Source organism: Bos mutus, chromosome 29, assembly GCF_027580195.1.
Source record: "Bos mutus isolate GX-2022 chromosome 29, NWIPB_WYAK_1.1, whole genome shotgun sequence".
NCBI lineage: Eukaryota > Metazoa > Chordata > Mammalia > Artiodactyla > Bovidae > Bos > Bos mutus.
Genome location: NC_091645.1, coordinates 17569947 through 17596966, shown reverse-complemented (window position 1 = coordinate 17596966; position 27020 = coordinate 17569947). Strand labels below are relative to the sequence as shown.

General features: G+C 39.3%; 1 protein-coding gene across 2 annotated transcripts; it reads right to left on the bottom strand.

Moving 5' to 3' along the window:
* Positions 1 to 487: 487 nt before the first annotated feature.
* Positions 488 to 21017, bottom strand: CLNS1A (chloride nucleotide-sensitive channel 1A). Of its 2 annotated transcripts, none has more exons than XM_014482299.2 (7): positions 20799 to 21017; positions 13903 to 14039; positions 9016 to 9117; positions 7326 to 7433; positions 6074 to 6184; positions 2880 to 2969; positions 488 to 1250 (listed from the first exon to the last, which is right to left on the bottom strand). In XM_014482299.2, exons 1-6 carry the CDS (start codon positions 20921 to 20923, stop codon positions 2902 to 2904), a joined length of 651 nt encoding a protein of 216 aa, XP_014337785.1. In that variant the 5' UTR covers positions 20924 to 21017; the 3' UTR covers positions 488 to 1250; positions 2880 to 2901. The 2 variants fall into 2 exon arrangements, with proteins under 2 accessions (XP_014337785.1, XP_005908125.1); XM_005908063.3 differs by having other exon boundaries at positions 6074 to 6247; positions 20799 to 21015.
* Between the last annotated feature and the right edge of the window lie 6003 nt (positions 21018 to 27020).

The following is a 27020-nucleotide window of genomic DNA, read 5'->3' as shown; positions in this document are numbered from 1 at the left end:
TTGTTTTAACAAATTCAGTATTTATGAGAGTCTGCTCAGAAGAAAGAATATTAGTTTTTCCAGTCCACCATGCAAGATGAGGGAAACCAAGTAAAAGTGCTGAAAAGAACACTGGGTTTAGTGGTGACAAATTAGTCACTAATTAGTCAGGTAATTGTGAAGAGCTTTTCTAACCTATTTTTTTGGTCATAAAGTCCAGGTATAAACCTGTAATTATAAATCAGCCTGATAGGTATCTCTGAAAACTGAGAGTTGAAAAGTATGTTATAAGAAATCACTCCTGGTTCAAATGGAAGCAGCAGAAGTCCCTCTGCAGTGTTATAACCTTGCCCTGTCCCTCAGAAGCCCTATACATCTCTTACTCACTCCATGTTCATGTTCTCAGCAAAAGTCAAAGACCAACAAGAATCTCGTTTTTTGTCAAAACACTAATTTTTTACAAGCTGTTTCTCTTTAATAGTTTTAGTCAAGAATGAGAGCACAATAATATAGAAAACCTAAATTTATTTGTTAAGCTATCACAAAGACAAAACAATTTTCTGAAATACTTTGAGAACTTCATCCCAATTCCGCTTGTTCTTTTACAGAAACTGACCTGAGAGGCTGGCAATGAAAGGATACAACCTAAGCGGTTATAACAGAACAGACTGATGAAACATGGTGAAAGGAGCAAAGGCTAGGCAGGAGCACTTGTGTTAGTGGTAATATGTGTGGCTGGGCTGTTTCTGAAGAGGCTCCCTAGAGTTAACTGACCTGGGTCCCCAGTTAGTAAAAAGACCTTTATCCCTGTGGAAAGTGCAGAGATTAGGATTTCTCCGAGACCTCTGTTTTTCTTTTTTAAGGAGTTAAGGGTATCCTTAGGCCCTAAGGCATATAGCTTAGATTCAGCCTCTCTTTCCCACGCAGTCTACCTACACCTTCAAACGCCAGCGCATTTCCACCACGTAGTCCTGCTAGGTTTTGAGGATGCATATAGTGAAGGTGGGAATCACAGGCCTACTCAGAGAGTACACCTAGACACAACGGTTTGGGGTAAATCATAAACTACAAATACCCTTCTGGTTAAGTTAATTCACCTTTGTTAATAAAGGTCATAGTTTCTTGTGCTGGTGACAGCTTCTTGTCTCAGTATACTCTGTCTCAAGAAAGAACTGGTTCAGGTAAGTTTTGGAGAAAGAAAAAGACTTTCATCAACACCCACTCCACAGTGGAAGAGGCACCAAGTTCTCTCCTACAGTTATGAGCAGAATCTGAAAAACAAAAGGTTTACAGTGTTTATACTAATAGCTATTATTTATTAAATGCCTAGTCAAGACTGCCAGAGGACTTACATATATTATATTTCAATCTTTGCAATAATCCTGCCAGGCAGTTACTATCATCTTCATTTTTCAGAAGGGGAAACTGAGAATCGTAGAAGTTACACTCCTTGTCTGAAGGCACAGAGCTGGTAATGTGGTGGAGCTGTGATTCCACCACTCATGTGCCTCCCCCCGCACTCTATCTTGTCCATCGAGAGGTCATAGCTTCATTATCTTGAAATTTCTAATACCTACCTACATACTCCAATTATTTCTTGTTCTCTCCTCAAAGCCAAATGTAATTTTAAATGATTAAAAATTTACAGACATTGTTTGGAATTAAGATTAATTAATTAAGGTTAATGCTGGATAATTAATTCATTATCCAGATGAAGAACTTTTTTATTCATAAACTTTATGAATAAAAATCTCTTTGCTCTAGCTATAGCACAAAATGAACATAAACAAATTATCAGTTCATTAGAAAGTTGTGGCTATTTTACAGTTGTTTCATCATAAAAATTGTACTTCAAAGAATCCTAAGAATTCTCACCAGAAAAATGCTCCAACATTCCATTTGTGTAACCATTAGTGACATACCAAATACGTTTCTCCATCTTATTAATAGAGTAGTTGGCATTCTTTGAATAGTCCCTTTTCAAGAAGAAATATGTTAAAGCCAGATCAAAAAATCTGTTTTCCAGTTTTAATAAAAATTACTGAAAAAAATCCATATACTATGAAGAATGTGATAAATAAAGAATCTCATCAATAAAGGAAGAAGACATATTGGTACTGAAAGATTCCCCATAAAGTATTATTTCAACAGTGAAATATTGATATCCAGAACTGTGAAATCTGAAAATTAACATTAGCAGAGCTCCAACAATGTTAACACATACTTTAAGCAAACTGTAGAGGAGACACTGCTGATTTTAGATGATGGCTACCAATGACAGAAGTAAATGTTGTATAAGTAAAGAGACATAAATCACAGAACTTTTAAGGTTATTTTCTAATAGTTCCACTGGCAGCAGCTGAGAGGAAAGCTGAGATCCATTATCACAATTCATGGTTAAGATGTTATATTCACAAAGGCAATAATCTGCTTTGTGAATTATTGTAGCAAATCTCTGTTTTGTGTTTTTGATGAAATGCTAAGGTTTCAAATATCCTAAGTGGGAAGGAAAAGTTGACTCAAGAGCAGAGCGGGACATGACCTCAAGTTCTGCTGCTCCCACATGAGTCAACCAGGGAGATCTCTGCTTTTGAACAAAGGGTAATGTCCTTCTCTTGATTCACTGAAAATCAGCGTCTTATCCTTCCATGTACTCTCAACGGCTAGCACAGTGCTTGGCAGCTAGTAAGTGCTCAGTAAATGTTAACCTGAACATTACCATGCTGTCAGATCTTGATTTCTTAGCGGCAGAAACTACATAGTTTCAAGTAACTTCATAAATGGATTAAAAAACATTTTCCCACAACTGCTAATTTGTTAGAGTTCTCCTCAAATCTGAAGATAAAAATCAATTGTTTCACATGACTTTCATGTTCAGTGACAAGGGAGAAAATACTCACCCTAAAGCAGCATCCATCATTTTCAGTGATCAACATCTGCATCCTCAAACTGTCCAGCAACTGTTGGTGTAGTATCTACCTCCATCCCATCTGAAGAAAAAATTAACCACTGAGCAACAGTCTACTAAGCACTTTCGATAGTTAAGAGTCAGCTTAGATTTCAACCAGAAGGAAGCTAGCGCCCTCTGCTGGTAAGAGTTGCTATTTCTTTTTTTATTTTATTTTATTTTTAAACTTTACATAATTGTATTAGTCTTGACAATTGAAACTACCAAGGAACAGACTAAGAAAAATGCCACCTGTGGATTTAGGCCAAGTTAAAATTAGTATGTATATTTAACTTTCACTTTGCAACTCTCAGTCTCAGAAATGAAAGAGCTCCAAGCAGGGACTTTCAAATGCAGCAAGCATCCATTTTTCACTCTTCACAGAACTGTGTTAGATGTTTCACCATATGACTTCTTTTTTTAAAGCATGAAGTACTATCTAAGCTTGCAACATAATTCAGTAGAAAAGACTGAAATAAATAAGTAAAGTGAGATTCTTACTTATCTCTGTTTTTTTAATCTCATTGAAAAAAAAAAAAAAAAAGATGGGGGAGAACCAACAACCAAAAAAAGCCCCCTGGAAAGAGCTGTCTAAAGCTGCTTTTGCCACTTCTTCACCTCCCACTCACGCTCAACTCTTTAGCCCACCACAAACTGGCTTCTGCCCACAGCCCATTGGCACCCCACCACTCAGACATTCAGCAGGACATACAAATAAAACACTTATATAAAATTAACTCACCTTTCCACATAGAAAATACATCCCTTTCCAAAAGGATACTTCTTACTTGCTCAACCCAGAAACCCCTACCATATCTCTAACTTCTGTTGCTTCTATCTCTTAAATACCTCTCAAATTTGTTCAGTCTTTTGACACTACTGCCACTCCCTAATTAGGCCACTATCTCTCATCTAATTTAAATCATAAGCTTCTTAAGTATCTAGTATCTCCTCTAGTATCTCCCTTTGCAATTAATTTTTTGTATCACAGCCAGAGTCATCTTCTAAAACACTAATCAAACTAAAATTCTTCAATGGCTTCCCACTGACTTAAACACAGGTTGAAATTCTTTAACACAGCTTTCAAGTTCCGTTACTATACAGTCCAGTTCACTATTCCACCTTTATCTGTTGCCATAATAGCTACCCATCACACTCAAGAATTCCAGATATAATGAACTTTCAGTTCCCCAAAGCTGAATGGTCTCTTGATCCTTCACTTTACACATGACTGACCCCCTGACCTGCCTCTCTCCCCAAACTGTATGTAATCCCTCTTTACTTGGTTCATTTTTATTTATCTTCAGACTGTGGCTTAAATGTCACTTACTCCATGAAGTTTGAATCTCTCTCTGACTGTCCAGCCTCTGATTCCATAGTTCTGCAAGCTTCCCCTTTATCTCAATGTTGTATCACAATGTACTGTAACTACCTAACTAGTTAATTTCTTTTTCTCTCCACTAGAATGCCATTGATAGATATTAACTGCATCTTCCTTAGGCACTCCTGTATTCTCTCTACCTGCCACAGTAGCTCAACAAACATCTCTTACATAAACAAACACAGGAAGCACTGAAATGCCACCAGTTGAAATTTCACTATGGATTTATCAGAACATCATGTTGCATACTGTTAATATATTATTTTAAAAATAAATTTAAAAAAAGAAATTGCACAGGTCAAATTAAATAAGTGGAAAAAAAAAGTGATGTGGGTACCCAGAACTTAAGAAGACAGAGAATGGTTTAAGCTGAATTTTATGTATAGGCAACTCAATATGCCAGTGAGGCTTAGGAATACAAGTCAAATTATCTCACTTTACCAACAAGTGTTCGTGACCTTAAAGTCAGTTGCTATAAAGCATTAAATAAAAAGTTCTATAATTAAAAACAACAAAAAGCCTTCAGTGATGAAAGGTTTTTTAATGTCCAAGGGTACTCTTCAGCTAATCACTATAATAAAAAAAAAAAAGGAGTATCTTGAATTCTTTCAGCTAAGATTTCGGTATAGCACTAGAGATCACCTGAGTCACCTAACCCTAAAGCCTATGTTAGAGGCTCACCATGTAGAGCTTAAAATGGAGAGCAGACACAACGAACAGTAACGTGACCCACAGCCTAATTCCAAATTAAATACCCCAGAACTTCAGGAACCTCAGGTCAGAACGCTATGTACATGGAGATAATGATCACAACATTATGAGAGAAACTTAAACATCAATAAAAGAAAAACTATGGCAATCCTCTTTAAGAACATTCTGCATCACTAAAAATTAAAAGTGTTAAGATTCTGTAGCAACACAAAATACTGAACTGAATACATGGAGGATGCAAGAAATGCTCATAACGGTATCTGGCAGATTGTTTTTACACATTAGCTTATTTAATCCCCTTACCACTTATTAGCTATTTGACTGCAAGCTAGGTATGTGACCTTTCTGTGCCTTAGTTTCTTCATCTATAAAATGGGGCTCATAACAGCATCTACTGTGGAGAAGGAAATGGCAACCCACTCCAGTATTCTTGCCTGGGAAATCCCATGGACTGAGGAGCCCAGCGGGCTACAGTCCATGGGGTCGCAAAGAGTCAGACATGACTGAAGCTGCTAAACAACATCTACCAGAAGGTTCTTGGAAGGATTAAATGAGTAAATACACATAACGTGCTTCCATCAGGATCTGACACATAGGAACACTACCTAAATGTTTTCTTGAGGGTAGTAGGAACAAGATTGGAGACAAGTGGCGCAAAGACAGAGGTGTCTCTCCAGAGTCCGAAGAATTTATATGGTGAATATCAATGACACTGAGTGTTCTCAGAAGATTAATAAGGCGCAGTGAGGTAGAGGGAAGACTGATTTGAGGCAAAAAATTTCCTACTACAAATCCAGTGTGAGGGAAAAAGGACCTATGTTTGGAGCATAGCAGTAGTTATAGCAAGGAGATCTGAAAAGTCATTTAAAGGAAAAATCCATAGCAGTCAGTATTAGACTGGCAGGGAACAAATGATAAAGGCGGAGTCAAAAGAATACAAAACTTACAGATTTTTGTTAAGTTAGGGAAAAAAGTTTAAAAACACTTACATATAGTTCCCATTCTACGTAATTCTACATTTGCTTCCTATACCATCAAGAATTCCGAGTACTCACCTTCATAATCTCTTATTGAATCTTCTGTCCGGACTCCAGCCATGTTATACTGGCTGCTCACAGACTGAGAAAGCATTCCTTCCAATCTCTCCAGTGTGGCTTGGCCTTCTGCTGTTAAATGGGATAATCCTTCTTCATAGGTATAAAATGTAGGGATGTCCCCCTGCCCTTGTTCTAAATAAATTAAAAGCTTTTAAGCCATTATAGAACAATTAGGGGGAAAAAAAGACAATCAATAATGCATCTATCTACTGAAGATAAGGTACAGTGAAAAAAGGCTTCAAGGAAAACACTCAACATTTATTCAACACACACACATCAGCCATCTATTGAAGACAAATATACACAGAAAATGTCTCTACTCTCTAAGATGAGAAGGGATTCTAAGAGATAACAAGCAAGTATATAGCAATTCCCAAAGAATCAAATGTCCAGGGACTAGGAGGAAAAGAGGGTGTTCCTAAGATTACAGAGTTTTATCCCAAGGTGGGAATTTTACATGACTGTTTTTTGCTGATTAAAATGCATCCTGCTTTTAAAAAACCAGAAATTCTGGAAAATACAAACAGGATTTAAAAATTAAATTACCCTGAAACTTCAGCAAAGATGATAATGTATTTAGATGTATATAAAGGAGAATCCCAGAAATGAGTCTGTCTCAAGCCAGGAGGTGGCACATAAGGAGGCAACAGCTTTAGGGAGCCAAATTGGTATCCATGAGAAAAGAGAAGAAAACAGCAGACACCTCAAGTAACAAGACTCTACACCAAGCTAGTGACTGTATTTTGCTCTGAGGAGGTAAAGGGAGATAATCTTAGATAAATGAAGTATGGTTCTGGGGAAAAGACATCACCTTAGCAATGAGGTGGTTGATGGAATACGTTAAAGATGTAGATGATACAGGTTCCAAGCAGTGGAGAGAGGCTTGTTTTCTGGGAGCAACTTCAACTTTAAAAGATTCTCCCAACTACCCATTATCTTATCACAGTCTTTTCTTCTATTTACTTCTGTTTTCTCCCCCGCCCTCTATGTTTTGCCCTCAAGCTTGGGATGCCTGTAACATTTTCTAACTTGGCTGAGACATGAATTGTGCCACTAACTTTTATTAAAAACCAAGTTACATGAATACTTAAGAGATATAAAAGAATTATAATCCCATACCCTATACAAATACATGTTTAAAATGAAACACACATACATAAATGTTTTAAATACATACACAAACACTTTAAAAAAAATCCACTTCACTAACCATGGGCTTCCACATCATATTCGTCTCCATCGTAATCATCTGAATCTTCATCCTCAGGATCTGGATGCAAAGCCTGGCATTCACACATTGCAGTGAACATTGCCTCCACTGAACAAGTAAATTAAAAATTTCTCATTAATTTTTTTCTGATTAATGTACAATAAAAATCTAATAAGACAACCATCAGGGCAAATAAATTTAATGAGTAGACAAGAGGTATATTGGTGGTGATCTAGTCGCTAAGTTATGTCCGACTCTTGCGACTCCAAGGACTGTAGCCTGCCAGACTCCTCTGTCCATGGGATTCTCCAGGCAAGAATACTGGAGTGGGTTGCCATTTCCTGCTCTAAGAGGTATACTAGGGTCACAGTATTTACAAAATATGCCAAATTTCAAGGAAAATCAATCTTGATGGCAATAGACAAGCCACAAAATATTAATAATAAGAGGTCTTTTTGAAATATTACTGAGATCTCCTCATGCCTTGTTGGATTTTCCAAGAAAAAGCATCAGAGTCCTGGTCAGACTACTGGCATCAGGGTGAAGCCCCTCAAGGCAGCGCTCTTTCCAGCTGTCCTGGCATCATCCACTTCGGAATTGCCACGGGCCCACTGTCCTCTATTCAGTGAGATTCACAGTCAACAGGACCAAGTCCATAAATAACAGGTTCCTCCATTCACAAAACACACCAGGAACATGGTATCTACTACACTCACTTCATTGACAATCTTTGTATTAATAGGTATCTGGTCCTCAATGATATTACAGATGCTAAAATGAAGAAAAAGCAATAGAACAGAGGTAATGAGAGTGAGGGCTTGAATAGCAAAGACATTACTTTGCCAACAAAGGTCTGTCTAGTCAAGGCTATGGTTTTTCCAGTGGTCATGTATGGATGTGAGAGTTGGACTGTGAAGAAAGCTGAGGGCCGAAGAATTGATGCTTTTGAACTGTGGTATTGGAGAAGACTCTTGAGAGTCCCTTGGACTGCAAGGAGATCCAACCAGTCCATTCTGAAGGAGACAGCCCTGGGTGTTCTTTGGAGGGAATGATGCTAAAGCTGAAGCTCCAGTACTTCGGCCAACTCACGTGAAGAGTTGACTCACTGGAAAAGACTCTGATGCTGGAAGGGATTGGGGGCAGGAGGAAAAGGGGGCGCCAGAGGATGAGATGGCTGGATGGCATCACCGACTCGATATACGTGAGTTTGAGTGAACTCCAGGAGTTGGTGATGGACAGGGAGGCCTGGCGTGCTGCAATTCATGGGGTCGCAAAGAGTCGGACACAACTGAGCGATTGAACTGAACTGAATGAGAGTGAGGGCTTCCCTGGTGGCTCAGTGGCAAAGAATCCGTCTGCCAGTGCAGGAGACATGGGTTTGATCCCCAGATTGGCAAGATCCTCTGGAGAAGGAAATGGCAACCCACTCCAGTATTCTTGCCTGGGAAACCCCATGGACAGATAAGCCTGGTAGGCTTCAGTCCATGGGGTCGCAAAAGAGTCAGATATAACTTAGCGACTAAAACAATAAACAATAACAACAAATGAGGATGAAGGTGTGCGTGTGTGTGTGTGTGTGTGTGTGTGTGTGTGTGTGTGTGAGTGAGAGAGAGAGAGAGACAGGGGCAGGGGAAGAAAGAATGTTTGGTACTTAAAGGGAAAAAAATCACATGTTCTACAGAATACTCACATGCTGATTTATCACTAGGCACAAATCTAAATTCAGAAATAGGTTCAATGTCATCATCACTATCTTCCTCTTCTTCATCAGCAACCGATTCTTTTGATTCTTCTAGAAAGGGTATAAAAAAAGAAAAGAAAGGGTATTAAAAAACAGCTTAACTATATTTATGTTTAAAAATACAATCTTAAAAGTATTTCTTAAAGGATGTTTATTGATACATCTAAACATTGCATTTTTTTTACTCCCAATTATAAAACATTATTTTAGAGCTAAAAAAAGACTCTGGATAGTCTCTCTGGTCTAGTCACACTGTACTTGAAGTTCTAGGGATACCAAGCCCCAACATCATGGTAGGGGGTGAGGAAACCCAAAAAGTCAGACCTCTAACAATTAGAGTTTCACTGTCATGTCTGTTTATTTCACCATGAAACAATGAGTTCAGCAGCAGTCTGTAAACCACTGTGATTTATCACCAACAATTTACAGATAAGAAAACTAAGGCACATAAAAATTAACTGACTCAAAAGATAAATTAATAAATAAAGTCTGTTGGCAAGAAAAAGCTACAAATGTTCAATAAACAGAACTAGCACATCCTGTTGGTCAAAGTGGAAACTGCTAAAATCACTACAGATGTACATATCCTATTACCCAGCAACTCTTAATCTAAGTACATGAATGTTTCCTGAAGTACTTTATGTACTACAGAAAATATAAGAAATAAATGTTAATTTAAAAAAGGAAAACAGATGTAACTTGATCATATTATGTTCAGTAGATAACATCTGAAAATGAATAAATGTGATTTATATGGATCAAAATGAAGGAATTTTAAAACATAATTGAGTAAAAGAGCTCACTGGAGAATATATATAATACCATTTACATTTACAAGTTTTAAACACAAAAGAGAACCATTATATTGCTTAAGGGTGTGTATATATATATACACTCTGTAAAAATCTAAAAGCATAGACAGGAAGGACACACATCATCTTTAAGAAAAACTCTGGAGACAGAATTAGGAATGAAATGGGGAGGGGTATAAAAACAAATTTCCATACTATTAATATAATTTTATTTTTTTTTAGACTAATTATGAAAAAATGTTAGAATTTACACTGGATATTATATAATGAAAAACTTTTTAAAAAATTATTCTGAACTTTTCAACATATGAATTATTTCATAATGTTTTTTTAAAAAGGTGAATAAAACAAACAGACCCCAAAACCACCAAAACATGTTAAAAAAATCATCTTAAAAATACAACGTTTAGCATATTACAGCTGCCATTTTGAAAAAATGTTAATTCTCCATATAGATGGAGATAAAGTAGAAAGGCATTCAAAGTATATACTTTCTGGAAAGCAAGCTGACAATATGTTAAGAGCTTTTTAATAAGGGGTACCCACTATATATTTTTTAACTTTTAATTTTTATAAGTCACACAAGTTCACTGAATAATGAAAAAATACAGATAAGCAAAAAACACAAAATTTTAAATGGCCACTATTAGCAGCTTTAAGTAATATATATAATAGAACTTTTCTGTCCTGTTTCTAATGTTATTAAATTGTTACATAAAAGAGATGTGTCTTCTGTAAAATAGTAAAATACAAAAATATTGGACAGTTCTAAAAAATTCTTAGTAGTTGAATATATTATGGTACTACCAAACTTTTTCAACGCATTTAAAAAAATGATATCATACTATAACTACTGTTCCATAACTGAATGGACGTCACTTTTCAAACCATAAATTCAAATAATGGTACAAAAATAATGGAAAGAGTCAAGATGGATTCAAAGTAAAAAGTCCCTACCCCTCTAGTCCTCTCCCTAGAAATAACCACTATTAACACCTTTTTTCAAACCTTTCTTCTACAGGTATGTATCTTAAAGCAATAAAGAGAAATATAGCATTTTTACAATTAGGAAAAAAACACCACTATGACAAACATTAATCATCTCATACTAGATCATAGTAGTGACTACCAAACTCTTGTCTCCTTAAACGTTTCTAAAATTTTAGAAATGGGAATGTATTTTTTTTAGTCATTTAAAAAATAATCTAATGTTCTCAACAATAAGCTGATGGTCTACTTTAGTGGTTAATGGAGGTAAGCCAAACAGAAAAAATAAATAAATAAATAAATATATGGGGCTTGAAGAGTCAGGACAAGAGGACCAAAGGCTGGAAAAACAGGATCCACATCTGTGTAACTTATAAAAGTGCAGTTCCAGATAAACAGAAATGGAGAAGTATTAAAATACAGGTGATGGAAAAAACTACTCCCTAGTAAGATAGAAAAGTTTTACTTATTTTAGTAAGAGTTTTAATTCCGTCTATCTCAAGAAGATAATCATATAGAATAAATGTTTAAAATACCCACCCCAAACCTGCCGAATCCTTATTACCTAGTTTGGGACTCCCCAAATTGTATTTTTAACAAGTTTCCAAGGTGTTTCTAATGTGCAGCCAGGTTTAAAAACCAAAAATTACTACAATGCCCTAATTATTTTGGATAAAATGGAGGCTCAGAGAGATGAAAATGACTTGCCTACCAAGTTCTGGTTCAGTGTGCTTTCCCTTTTAGCTAGCTTTATTCAAACCCTACTTCTCTAACTTTATTTTCTGACATACACCTTTGCCCAATGCCAATGCTCTACACTATTTATGAGCATGTCACACCAAAATTTAAAACTGACTAACAAGAGAAGGCAATGGCACCCCACTCCAGTACTCTTGCCTGGAAAATCCCATGGATGGAGGAGCCTGGTGGGCTGCAGTCCATGGGGTCGCTAAGAGTCAGACACGACTAAGCGACTTCACTTTCACTTTTCATGCATTGGAGAAGGAAATGGCAACCCACTCCAGTGTTCTTGCTTGGAGAATCCCAGAGATGGGGGAGCCTGGTGGGCTGCCATCTATGGGGTCATACAGAGTCGGACACGACTGAAGTGACTTAGCAGCAGCAACAAGAGTATCTCTAAAATTTCACATCTACGAATGAATGGCAAAAAAAAGGGCGGGGGGGAGGGTGGTGGCGCAGGGAGTGTGGATTCGCTGGCAGTCCAGTGGTTAGGACTTGGGCTCTCACTGCCAGGGCCTTGCATTCCATCCCTGGCCAAGCAACTAAGATCCTACGAGCCTTGTAGCATGGCCAAATAAATAAATAAATAATAAGAATAAATAGAAATAAATAAAATTTCATGTCTATATATCAGTGGATGAATGAAAGCTTTCAACTAAACATGGCATATAAACTCTTGGTTATAAAATCATAGTTGAAGATACTTAGATGGAAAGTGAACTTTGTGTCCAAGGCCACCTCATCTGGAAGTCTCACTACAACACAAGGTCAACAGCTTTTTACATTTCCTTACCCTCTTTCAAATTCCACTAGATTTTTATCTACCTTTAGATGCTTCCCAATGGCAAGAGTTTTAAATCTCACACCAAAAATATTTTCAAATCGCTAAATCAGTCTATCACTTAATGAGGCAGGGTGTGCCAAAAGTCTTAAAATTAAATAAGTAGTGTCACACAATATAAATGCTCATGTTATATCTGAAACCATACTAAATCCCAAATTGGAAGAGCAATAGCTCAACAGGAAAATTCATGGCATTATTTCTTACATGCTATTTCAAAGAAAAGCAAAGCACTATCTTCAAATCAAAAGTTTACTAAAATGTAACAACAGTCTTTCAACTCCAAAGTTATTCATTCTCACAAAGGATGAACATATTAAACTAATATACTATAAAAACTTTAGTTATACTTAAAAAATCAAGCATAAGTTTTTATTTCCTGCCTAACTTGTTTCTCACTTAGAATTCTTGAAACTCATTGTGAAAGTGGCTCAGGCATGTCCAACTGTTTGTGACCCCATGGACTATACAATCCATGGAATTCTCTAGGCCAGAATACTGGAGTAGGTAGCCTTTCCCTTCTCCAAGGGATCTTCCCAACCCAGGGATCAAACCCAGGTCTCCCACATTACAGGCACATTCTTTACCAAGTGAGCCACAGGGAAGCTCAAGAAAACTGAAGTGGGTAGCCTATCCCTTCTTCATGGGACCTTCCTGCCCCAAGAATCAAACCGGGGTCTCCTGCATTGCAGGCAGGTTCTTTTTTTTTTTTTTTTCAAGGCGAATTCTTTACCAACTGAGCTCTCAGGGAAATTCATTATGGAGAGCCTAAAAAATGGATCTTAAAAATCTTTCTTACTTCTTCTTTCATCAACCGTACTAGATTTTTATGACTCTGTTGTTTCCTCCACCTGCAAGACCTGGCAATCTTGTACCATAGGGTTTCTCAATCTTGAGACAATAATATTGACATTTGGACTGGTTAATTCAATTCTCTGTTGTGGGAGCCTGTCCTAGGAATTGTAGGATGTTTAGTAGTATCCCTGGCCTCTAACTAGATGTCAGTAGCGCTCCTCTCCACCTCTAGTGGTGACAAAAATGCCATGACAAAATGTAACTGGCAAATGTCGGGAGAGGGCAACGTGTCCACCATTAAGAACTATTTCTATAACAAAACAAAACAGGTTCTATCCTAAACTATTAGAAGGGAAGCATATGGATCCAAGCCTCTAAGGGTGCTAAAAGTAAATGCCTTTACACCGAGAAAGAATAACAAACTCAAGAGGAGAAACAAGAAATGCAAATGCATAACAGCTAAATAATTTTAAGTGCAACTATTAATATGTAGAAAGTAAAAGGCAGTGTGCAAATTATTTTAGTGTGCTGAAATTTTGCTTAAGAAAGTATTATCCAAAATAAGTGAATGGCTTGAATACTACATTATCATCATCAGTGACTGCTTTTTGAAATATACTACACCAAAGGAAGCTCAAGATTAAATTATACCATACATACCTCCAAATTTGGCATTCACCATAACATACAGATGCTCTCGTGGATAGGCGTTTAGGTCCCTGGATACTGCATGCAAACTAATGGTGGGGTATTCCAGGGAGAATCCTAATCCAGAGCCATCTAACCAAGACAGGCGGCTGAAAAACATGTGTGAAGTGGATTATTTGAAGAAATTAAATCCTAATTTGACGTCCTAATTTGATGTTTATAAAGGTGCAGCTTGGACATATATTAATATATATGTGAATAAATTCAAGCATATTGTTTAGAAATTTCCTAAAAGAAGAAAATTCGCAGCAGGAATTTAGTTTCTTTAAGACAGTTCTGTTATAGTTCACTTTCCCCTATCTAAATATCCAAACAGATTTGAAATGCTATTTTTCTTAAGTCACATGTATGTTTCTATGCCTTTTTATGCTTGTTTGTATTTGGAATGTCTTCAGGCATCTTCTTTGCTTTGGCAAATCTTCTTCGTCTGGGTAAGTCCCAGTCTTTCCATAAACCCTCTCTTCAATTATTCCAGTGCAATGATCTCTTCTTTTCCTAAATCACGCTTAGGCTCAGTAATATACAACTGAGCACCTAACTCTGTGGTAATGAATTTTATATGTATCGGACAGAACATGAGTTACTTGACAAAGCTTTAACATTCTTCAAAACCATTGCCACAATGCTTAGCATGTAAATATGCAATAAATACCTAAGAAGCACTAATTTCTCCACTAATCCTACATTAAATAACATACACATGAAATGGCTGTAATAACACAAGTTGGAAAATAATCATCACATTGAAAAGCAGATGTTATGAAGCCTTTCATTTATTTTGCAACTTAAGGAGAAAGCCACAAATAAGCAATGTCTAGTTATCCCTCAAAAGTGGTCAATGCAAATATTTTATTGCTTTAACAAAGGAAAAGTATCAGGAAAATCAGTACTCTGAGTTTTGAGTAAGGACTGACTGATTTTTTTTGGTAATACTTCACCCATCTGGAACTGCACCATTTAGCAGGGAAAAAAGTTGCAAAAAAGATGCTTAAGAAACCACAAAAATGTTAATAAAATAAAAGCCAATGCACTATACTGGTTGCACAGGGCTGGAGGAAAATACAAAGTGACTGCTAACAGGTGTCAGTTTCTTTGGGGGACATGAAAATATTCTAAAATTCCTGAATATTCTAATATTCTAGAATATTAGATCTAATATTCTAATATTCTAGAATATTAGATCTAATATTCTAATATTCTAGAATATTAGATCTAATATTCTAATATTCAGGAATTGGGAATTCCTTAGTGTCCAGTGGTTATAACTTGGTGCTTTCAATTTTGGGGCCCAGATTCAATTCTTGGTTGGGGAATTAAGATCCCACAGGCTGTGCAGCATGGCCAAAAAAATAAGTAAGAAATTAAAAGTAAATAACACTGTGTTGATGGCTGCACAACTCTGTTATATATACCTATTTATTAATATATAACATATTTATGTATGTTACATATATTATATGTATGCATGCCGAGTCACTTCAGTCATGTCTGACTCTTTGTGACCCCATGGACTGTAGCCCGTCAGGCTCCTTTGTCCATGGAATTCTCCAGGCAAATAGTACAGTGGGTTGCCATGATCTCCTCCAGGGGATCTTTCCCACCCAAGAACTGAACCCGTGTCTCCTGCTGCTCCTGCACTGCAGGCAGATTCTTTATTGCTGAGCCACTAGGATAGTCCTATACACACATACACATACACACACATATATTTAAATACATGGATTGCATGCTATGTAAATTAGGTCAATGAAGCTTTTACTTTAAAAAGAAGTTAATGCAATAAAAACCCCATATCTTCTATTTTCTATACAACTGTAACAAGCCTGGCAGTCTGACATCTAAGGAAGCAAAAACAAACACAACAGTAGAACCTAGGACTTCTTGTGTGGGAACAATGACACTGCAGCAGTCTGAGAGCATTCATACTCAATGTAAGGGGAGGCTGAGCTCTACACCTCAATCCCCCAAAGGAAATCAATGGCTAATAGCACAAAACAAATGTGTAACACTTGACTCTCACTTATAAAAGCAAAGGCAGAATTAGATTATGGTGAAAATTGCACAACTTCGTAAACACACTAAAACATAAGGAACTGTACACTAAAACAAAACAAAACAAAAAAGCACTGTCATTGAGAAATGTTTCAACATGCTTATTGAAAATGAAAAACTGGGAAGCTTTTTAAAGTGATAAAAGCTCTAGAATAACTCATCCCATTGGGTCCAAAGAAGTAGATTTTATTATTGTAGTTAGACTGCATGTGCTCTATGGGCCTTTCCTCCACTGCTTTCCTCTTAATGTGGAGAAGAAATAGTGCTCAGGCATCACGGAAGTACTGCCAGTTCCTTATTAAAACTATATTATTTAAAGCAAATAAACTCCTTTTTTTCTCACTTCAGAAATCCCCTGGCATTATCATAATTCAGAAAGGAGTATTCCAAATTTCAGTACCCAAAATGATTTGAAATACCCAGAGCCACAAAATTTTCTTTAATGACTCAATTAGGAGACGGAAAAGCTGAAAAACAAGTACAGACTCAGTGCCTATAAATTATGGCTTTCACTTTAAAAAGCACATAATTATTGCTCTGTAGTTCCTTACTGCTGGCAGAACAAATGCTATCTCCCCAGGGCATTTCCCGTGGAGCACTCATAATCTTATACAGGAACATGGATTATATACTCAACAGAACAGAAGAAAGTTTCACTCAAAAGCAACATTTACTCTCATTATTAAGTTCTGATTTTTTACTTATTTTCTTTTCATATATTCTAGAAGAAAAGCCCTTCAAAACCAAACTATCTAACTATACCCTGTGCTGTGCTTAGTTGCTCAGTCGTGTCTGACTCTGCAACCCCGTGGACGCCAGGCTCCTCTGTCCATGGGGCTTCTCCAGACAAGAACACGGGAGTGGGTTGCCATGCCTTCCTCCAGAGGATCTTTCCAACCCAGGGATCGAATCCAGGTCTCCCCTATTGCAGGTAGAGTCTTTACTGTCTGAGCCACCAGGGAAACCCTAATTATATATCCAGTCCCAAAGAAACCAAGAGTCACATAAGGGAAAAACAAGAATCTGGCAGTTAGTAAAGATACAGAGGAAATGTTGTGCTATCCTCCAATGGTTCCGCAAATTAACAGTGTATTTTATTCCTGGCCTGGGGAAAAAGACAGGACAGAAAGATAAGAGAGATCTTGAATTTAGGTTGGCTTAATTATCTGGTTTAAAATTGACTTGGGAATAAACATAAAAAGAGCATTACTTATAAATTTAAGTTACCTATTTTTAATTTAAATATTTTATTTCACTTGTTTCAAATAATCTATTTTGAATGATTCATGCCTCTGTTCCTTTCTTCATTTGGACAAAAAGTCAAATTCCTATGAAAACTAAGCTTTGAAAATAAGTCCAAAGGAGTTCTAAATCTCTCAATCTTCACCTGAAAAACTACCTAAAAACAAATCAGACCCTGTTCCTCTTTACCTACAACACTAAAGTAGTTTGCACAAAGCCTTTAGGCCATAAGCTAAACTCAAGAACATGACTCCCTCCTTCTCCAGCTTTATGTATTTATTTTTGGTCGTGCTGGGTCTTTGTTGCCGCACAGGCTTTTCTCTAGTTGTGGTGCGTGGGTTTCTCACTGCAACGGCCTCTCTTGCTGCGGAGCACCGGTTGCAGGGTGCACAGGCTTCAGCAGTTGTGGCTCCCGGATTCTAGAGCACAGGTCAACAGTTGTGGCTCAGGAGCTTAGCTGCATGTGGGATCTTCCTGGATCAGGGATTGAATCCATGTCCTTTGCACTGGCAGGCGGATTCTTTACCACTGAGGCATCAGGGAAGCTCCTTCTCTAGCTTTACTATGTTTCCACTCTTTCTCCGTTGGTCCCTAAAATAAGAGAACTGCTTGACTGTGCGTGTGTGTGTGTGAACACACAATATATATCCTGGCACACATAGTATTGTTTCTCACCCTTGCCTCTGAGCATCCTGTTTCTTCTAATTAGAATGTTTCCTCTCAGACCCACCTCATTTACCTGGCTAACTGTCAATCCTCATTTGTCACATCCTCTATGAAGCATCGGAGAAGGCAATGGCACCCCACTCCAGTACTCTTGCCTGGAAAATCCCATGGATGGAGTAGCCTGGTGGGCCGCAGTCCATGGGGTTGCTAAGAGTCAGAAAAGACTCAGCGACTTCACTTTCACTTTTCTGCATTGGAGAAGGAAATGGCAACCCACTCCAGTGTTCTTGCCTGGAGAATCCCCGGGATGGGGGAGCCTGGTGGGCTGCCGTCTATGGGATCGCACAGAGTCGGACACGACTGAAGCGACTTAGCAGCAGCGGCAGCAGCAGCTATGAAGCACTCCCAGTTTGTTGAGATGTTGACTCTGTCAAGGTACAGGGACTTCCCTGGTGGCGAAGAGGATAAGAATCCACCTGCCAGTGCAGGGGACACAGATTTGATCCCTGGTCCAGGAAGATTTCACATGCCTATGCGCCTCAACTACTGGTGCCCACATGCTCAACTACTGAAACCCATGTGCCTAGAGCCCTGTGCTCCACAAGAAGCCTGAACACCATAATAAAGAGTAGCCCTGCTCACCACAACTAGAGAAAGCATGCACAAAGCAAGGAAGACGCAACGCAGACCGAAAAAAAAAAGAAAGATTTGGAAATGCTAGGTGGGAAAGAACAAAAAGGGGCAAGAAACCAAAGAGGTAAGGCTAATAATGAATTAAGAGGGATGAAAAATGGTGTCCAAGGTACTGGTAATATTCTACTCTTAACCTTGAGGTGCTATGCAGGTGTTAGTTTAAATATAACTCCTTAAACCATCTATTTGTAATTCATATTTTTTGTATGTATATTTTATAAAAATACTTTCTTAAAAAGATGTTAGTAAAAAGTTGAAATAAATAATTTTTTAAACAGTTAAGAGCTTAAAAGGAGTTTGTACTTCCTCACTATGGTTATATAAGAGAATGTCCTTATCCTTAGATTTTGACACAAGTATTTATAGGTGAAATGATGACATGTCTGCAACTCAAAAATCTCAGAAAAAAGAGAGATAAATGTGGCCAAATGTTAACGACTGATGAATCTCGGTGAAGGAGCTACGGCTATTAATTTACAACACTTGCAACTTTTCTTTAGTTTTGAAATTTATCCAAATGAAAAAACAAGCATAGGACCTTCCCCTAATAGGATTTATATTATACAGGAGACAATGCACAGAGAAGCCATGGAGAAAAGGGGGACTGTGCAGGGGCTAAGAATATATCTGTGTTCCACTTTCTACTCCTTGAAAGAAATTGCTCTCACAAGATCTCTGAAGATCTTCTTGTCAATACCCAACAGGCGCTTTTCAGATTTTATTTTATTTGACCACTCCTCTCTTTTTCCTCAAGTCTCTTCTTCCCTGGTGGCTCAGACGGTAAAGTGTCTGTCTACAATGAGGAAGACCTGGGTTCGATCCCTGGGTCAGGAAGATTCCCTGGAGAAGGAAACAGCAACCCACTCCAGTACTCTTGCCTGGAAAATCCCATGGACAGAGGAGCTTGGTGCAGGTTACTGTCCATGGGGTCGCAAAGAGTCTGGCACAACTGAGAGACTTCACTTTCACTTTCTTCTTCTATAACATAACTTGTGTAGATGTGTCCCCAAGGTTCTATCCTTGGCCCTCTCTTCTCAAGTATCTAATCCATCCATCTTTAACACAACTCTCCCAAGAAATATGCTCATATGTGCAACTAATCCACATTTGCAGACCAAACTCATTACCTGTACTTTACCCCAAACTTGATCTTCTCTCATCCATATTTCCTACCTGTGACTGGCCAGAAACCTAAGCTTTGTTCAATGACTAGATTTCCTTCGAAAGCAAGGGGTTCTTTACATCTTTTTGTGCCTGCTGTGGCAGGGAGAATTTTGGCCCCTATGACTCTCACATCTCCTGGTGCCAAACCTGTGAATATGCTGCATGGCAGAAGGAACTTTGTGTATGTAATTAAGGTTACTAATCAGTTCACAAGAGAGAGATTACCCTGGATTATCTGTGTGGGTCCAACATAATCACGTGACTTCTTAAAAGAAGGGAATTTTCTCTGACTGCAGACAAAACTGATACAGAATACAGAGAGAAGCGAAGGACAGGAAAAGATTCAATGCGTGACTGTTGGCTTGAAGATGAATGGAACCATGTCGCGGAAATGAGAACTTCTATTCTACAATCTCAACATGTAAAACAAGTCTATGAAAGCAAAAAATGCTCCAGGTACCCAAATAAAAGGGCAATTCCTTCTAGGAACAGAAATGAGTTAGGTACCTCTGGATACAACCCCTACCAGTGTGGGGGTGCAGGTGTTCCTCTCCCCACTCATACCTACAGAAGAAAACCTATACCCCCTTAACCAAGCTTTAAAAATCCTGCACGATTTGCTCTAAACCTACATATCCTACCCAGGGCAACACCTCCCATTCCTGATCATCAACGTGGCAGGCACTTCGATGACTCTTCTTCACTCAGGTCCTGGAAACTCAAAACCTTACAATGAGACCTTCAACAAAAAGCAGCACCCCGTCAGACCTCCAGTAAACAGGTGGGTAGAAAGCGCAATGAATGAGGCGAACACCGTCTGACGACGAAGAGAGACAAGAAGGCTCCGAGGAGACGACACTGGAACACACGAGTCTTCTCCTCAGCAGAGGCACCTCCTAGGCAAAGCGGGGCACGCGCTCCCCAGCCCCACAGCCTCAGACGTCTCAGTCTCCCCCACGCTACTCCGCACCGCCCGCGCCCGGCAGAGACGAGGCGCGCAGGAAGCCAGCCCTCGGAAACAGAGACCCTACCTTTCAGCGATGTACAGGGTGCCGGTGCCGAGGCCCTTCCCGTTCAGCACAGCCTCGGTGTCTGGTTGCTGCTGCCGTAGGCCCTCAGCCGACCCAGGCGGCGGGAAACTTCTGAGGAAGCTCATAACTGCGAGGAGCGCTGAGACACCGGCTAGGAGCTGGCTGAGGCACCGCAAACCCTTCGCCGCGTCCCGCCCCGGAAGCAGTAGCAATTCCCCCCGGAAGAGTAACTTAGTCGGCCCCGGAATTCGAGCCCATCTACCATAGAGATGAGACGTTCTAGGACAACTCTCACAGGCTTGAGACGATAGAGTTTGTCAAGTTACGGACTTTCCCTTCTCCCTCTGGTTTCTAAGGCTCCAGGTTTGGAATAACGGAGTGTTCTCCCCACAATCTACTTCAGGATCGTCACAGCAACCTTGTGAGAGAGGAAGCACAGGAAATAATAAATTTCTTTTTTCTGCCGAAGGGGAAACGGAACCGTAAGGCAGGGAGTCTCTTGCCTGAGGTTGCACAGGAATGAGAGACCACACTGATATACAAGTCGGTCTCCTAAGTGGGTGCGGCTCTTCTCACCTGCGCCCGCCTCCACTAGGCCTTGTTCACGTCTCAACAGCCACGCCCCAGACATCACTTTAGGTCCTAACGCCGTCCTAGTACACGAACCACATATCCCCTGGTATCAGATGTGCAAACGAGCGCAAAGAGGTAATTAACCCTGGGTGAAGAGCTAGTTGTGTCAGCAAGCATATGGGGCGCTGAAGGGAAAAGAATTAATCCATTAGATTTGGAATTCTTTATTTCTTCACTAGACACTGAAAAAGTATTAAGAGCTAATAAAAACTTTTAAAATAATCATAAAAATAGCTAATGGTAACCGGGTATTAAGTGTCAGGCTCCGTTCAAGGCGTGCGTGCTAAGTCGCTCCAGTTGTGTCCGACTCTTTGCGACCTTACTGACTGTAACCCGCCAGGCTCCTCTCTTTACCCTTATTATTTCTTAATTTCCTCTTCGTGACAACTTTATGGCGAAGACAGAGCTGAAACGGGAACTAGTGGAAAGTAGTAGGAATAGATCCTGAGAGCCTGAGGCTTCAGGATCTGTCATGTCATCTATCTGACATGCAGACACACGGTGATGTCAGCTAGGACCTCTGTGGGAACCATCAGCTGGAACACGTTTACGTTTCCTTCGTGTGGCCTGAGCTTCCTCACAGCTTGGCAACTGGGTTTTGAAGTTGAGCATCCCAAGAAAGAGACTGGTATAAGCTGCACAGCCTCTTCTGACTTAGCCTTGGAAGTTACAGAGTGTAACCACAGGTAGGATCTGCTGGATTTTTCATCTTTTTTTTTTTTTTTTTTTTTTAACGTACTTTGTGGTCCTATATGCTTTGACATGCCTGCAGCCCTGGCTGACACCTTGACTGAAGGTTTGGGAGCGACCCTGAGGCAGAGGAACCCAACTAAACTCAGATTCATGGACGGACAGGAAGCTGTTGGGTTTTGGTGTGTGTTTTGGTTTTGGTTTTGGTGTGCTGCAGGGCAAGCAGGTATCTTAGTTCCCCAACCAGTGATTAAAAACTGTGCCCTCTGCAGTGGAAGCGTGGATTCTTAACCACTGAACCACCAAGGAAGTCCCAAATAGTGGTTTTTTAAGTAACTAAGTTTTGGGGTAAACACAGCAATAGATCACTAATATGCTTACTAAAGAGAAGAGAAAGAACCTTGAACAGTATTAACCACTGTGCTGCTGCCTTAAACACTTGGCTTGGCAAGCTTATCCATGCCCATGATTTGAATTAACCTGTGTGGATGATTCCCAAGTCTATATCTCCGTCCCAGAACTCTCTAATGAACTACAAATATTGATATACTACAGCCTGCTAGACATCTCCACTTGGAAGTGCTACAGGCACCTCTCATTCAACTTATCAAAAACTGAACTCATATACTATGGACTTTGGGGGACATTGATGCATCAATGTAGGTTCGTCAGTTGTAACAAATGTACCTCTGTAGTGGGGGATATTGATTATGGGGAGGCTACACATGTGTGGAAGTGGGGGTATATGGGAATCTCTGTACCATCCTCTCTAACCTGTTGTAAACCTACAACTGCTCTAAAAAAATAAAGTCTTCATGAAAAAAGTTGAATTTATAGGAGTTCCCCACTCCTCTAGTCGTTAGGATTCTGGGCTTTCACTGTCATGGCCAAGGTTCATTCCCTGGTCTAGGAACAAAGATTCCAAAAGCTGTGTGGTGTGGCCACACACACACAAAAAATTGAATTTACAGTTTTATCTCTCAATTCTGTTATTTTTCCAATGTCCCATCTTATGAAAAAATACCTCATTCCACTGAGTTGCTCAGATTAGAAACCTGGCATTTATCATTATTTCCTTAATCTCTTTCACTCTTCATATCAAGTTATACAGTAATAATAACCATATTTATTATTATTTTAACAAAATAGCAACTAACACTTATGTGCTAGGTACTGACTGTTTTAGGCACTTTGTCTCAACTAGTTTAATCTTCACAACACACCTAAGAAATAAATGCTGTCATTATTCCTATTTTACAAATAAGAAAACAAGTAAGAAGGATTAAGTAACTTGCCCAAGTCCATAGCCACTAAAGTGGCAGAGTGTGATTTAGAAACTAAGCTGTTGGGCAGCACAGCCTACACATTTCAAGGACTACATTCTAATGCCTCCCATCAACCAAGTCCTGCCATTTCTTAATTCCTGTCTCAGGAGTTAAGTGTCACCTCACTCTTCCCCTACTGTTGCCCACTTCAGGCTGTGTCATCTCTTAATTAAACTATTATAAGAGTCTCTGGAATGCAAAAGTAGGTAGTCAAGAGATACCTGGAGTAACAGGCAAATTTGTCCTTGGAGTACAGAATGAAGCAGGGAAAAGGGTAACACAGTTTTTCCAAGAGAACACACTGGTCATAGCAAACACCCTCTTCCAACAACACAAGAGAAGACTCTACACATGGACATCACCAGATGGTCAATACCAAACTCGGGTTGATTATATTCTTTGCAGCCAAAGATGGAGAAGCTCTATACAGTCAGCAAAAACAAACAAACAGAGAGCTGACTGTGGCTCAGATCATGAACTCCTTATTGCCAAATTCAGACTTAAATTGAAGAAAGTAGGGAAAACCACTAGACCATTCAGATATGACCTAAATCAAATCCCTTACAATTATACAGTGGAAGTGACAAACAGATTTAAGGGATTAGATCTGACAGACAGAGTGTCTGAAGACTGATGGACAGAGGTTCGTGACATTGTACAGGAGGCAGTGATCAAGACCATCCCCAAGAAAAAGAAATGCAAAAAGGCAAAATGGTTGTCTGAGGAGGCCTTACAAATAGCTGAGAAAAGAAGAGAAGTGAAAGGCAAAGGAGAAAAGGAAAGATATATCCATCTGAATGCACAGTTCCAAAGAATAGTAAGGAGAGATATGAAAGCCTTCATCAGTGATCAATGCTTAGAAATAGAGGAAAACAATAGAATGGGAAAGACTAGACATCTCTTCAAGAAAATTAGTGATACCAAGGGAACATTTCATGCAAAGATGGGCACAATAAAGGACAGAAATAGTATAGACCTAACAGAAACAGAAGACATTAAAAAGAGATGGCAAAAATACATGAAAGAACTATACAAAAAAGATCTTCACAACCCAGATAATCACGATGGTGTGATCACTCACCTAGTGCCAGACATCCTGGAATGTGAAGTCAAGGGGGCTTTAGAAAGCATCACTACAAACAAACAAAGCTAGTGGAGGTGATGGAATTCCAGTTGAGCTCTTTCAAATCCTAAAAGATGATGCTGTGAAAGTGCTGCACTCAATACGCCAGCAAATTTGGAAAAATCAGCAGTAGCCACAGGACTGGAAAAGGTCAGTTTTCACTCCAATCCCAAAGAAAGGCAATGACAAAGAATGTTCAAACTACCGCACAATTGCACTCATCTCACACGCTAGCAAAGTAATGCTCAAAATTCTCCAACCCAGGCTTCAGCAATACATGAACCGTGAACTTCCAGATGTTCAAGCTGGATTTAGAAAAGGCAGAGGAACCAGAGATCAAATTGCCAACATCCATTGGATCATTGAAAAAGCAAGAGAGTTCCAGAAAAACATCTACTACTGCTTCATTGACCACGCCCAAGCCTTTGACTGTGTGGATCATAACAAACTGTGGAAAATTCTGAAAGAGATGGGAATACCAGACCACCTTACCTGCCTCCTGAGAAAACTGTATGTAGGTCAAGAGGCAACAGTTAGAACCGGACATGGAACAACAGACTGGTACCAAATAGGGAAAGGAGTACATCAAGGTTGTATATTGTTACCCTGCTTATTTAACTTATATGCAGAGTATATCACATGAAATGCCAGGCTGGAAGAACTAAAGAGCCCTTTGATGAAAGCGAAAGAGGAGAGAAAAAATGTTTTTCTTAAAACTCAGCATTCAGAAAACTAAGACCATGGCATCTGTCCCATCACTTCATGGCAAATAGATGGGGAAACAATGGAAACAGTGACAGACTTTATTTTGGGGGGCTCCAAAATCACTGCAGATGGTGACTGCAGTCATGAAATTAAAAGACACTTGCTCCTTGGAAGTAAAGTTATGACCAAACTAGACAGCATATTAAAAAGTAGAGACATTAAAAAAAAAAAAAAAGCAAAGACATTACTTTGCCAACAAAGGTCCATCTAGTCAAAGCCATGGTTTTTCCAGCAGTCATGTATGAATGTGAGATTTGGACAACAAAGAAAGCTGAGTGCTAAAGAATTGATGCTTTTGAACTGTGTTGTTGGAGAAGACTCTTGAGAGTCCCTTGGACTGCAAGGAGATCAAACCAATTCATCCTAAAGGAAATCAGTCCTGAATATTCATTACAAGGAGATCAAACCAATCCATCCTAAAAGAAATCAGTCCTGAATATTCATTGGAAGGACTGAATATTCATTGGAAGGACTGAAACTCCAGTACTTTGGCCACCTGATGTGAAGAACTGACTTTAGAAAAGACCCTGATGATGGGAAAGATTGAAGGCAGGAAGAGAAGGGAACAACAGAGGATGAAATGGTTGGATGGCATCACCAACTCAATGGACATGAGTTTAAGCAAGCTCTGGGGGTTGGTGATGGACAGGGAAGCCTGGCACGCTACAGTCCATGGGTCTCAAAGAGTCGGACAGGACTAAGCGACTGAACTGAACTGAACTGAAGAGCCTCCAAATTGGTCTTGGTTCAGTGAACCCAGAGGCCTCATAGTCTTTGGGTTAAGAGAGACAGGAAGGATTTAATCATGTGGTAAGTGTAGTATTGAAGTCCACACAGCCCAGCTGCCATGGGATTGCTCTGCATGAGGATCCAGAGAGTACCTCATGGAGAACTGGGACTTGAGGGTAAGAAGTTCAAAGACAGAGAAGATAAAGCAGGAGTGGAGGTGATTCCATCCAGTTTCCTGACCAGGGATCAAATCTGGGCCCCCTACATTGGGAGTGAGGAGTCTTAGCCACTGGATCACCAGGGAAGTCCCAGATTGTCTTTTTATTGTTGAGTTGTAGGAGTTATTTATTCTAGATACAGGGAAGAATACTGGAGTGTGCTGCCATTTCCTAATCCAGGGGAATATTCCCGACCCAGGGATCAAACCCACATCTCTTGCATCTCCTGCACTGGCAGGTGGATGGATTCTTTACCACTGTGCTAATTTATTTTTAAGTAGAAAAATTAATTGTATTTCTATACAGTGACTCAGCTGGTAAGAATCTGCATGCAATGCAGGAGACCTGGGTTTGATCCCTGGGTTGGGAAGATCCCCTGGAGAAGGGAAAGGCTACCCACTGCAGTATTCGGGCCTGAAGAATGCCATGGACTGTATAATCCATCGGGTCACAAAGAGTGGGACACAACTGAGCAACTTTCACTCATGGTGACTGCAGCCATGAAATTAAAAGATGCTTGCTCCTTGGAAAGATATCTATGACAAACAGACAGCATATTAAAAAGGTATAGTCAAAGCTGTGGTTTTTCCAGTAGTCATGTATGGATATGAGAGTTGGACCATAAAGAAGGCTGAGCACCGAAGAATTGAAACTTTTGAATTGTGGTGCTGGAGAAAACTCTTGAGAGTCCCTTAGATAGATAGCAAGGAGATCAAACCAGTAAATCCTAAAGGAAATC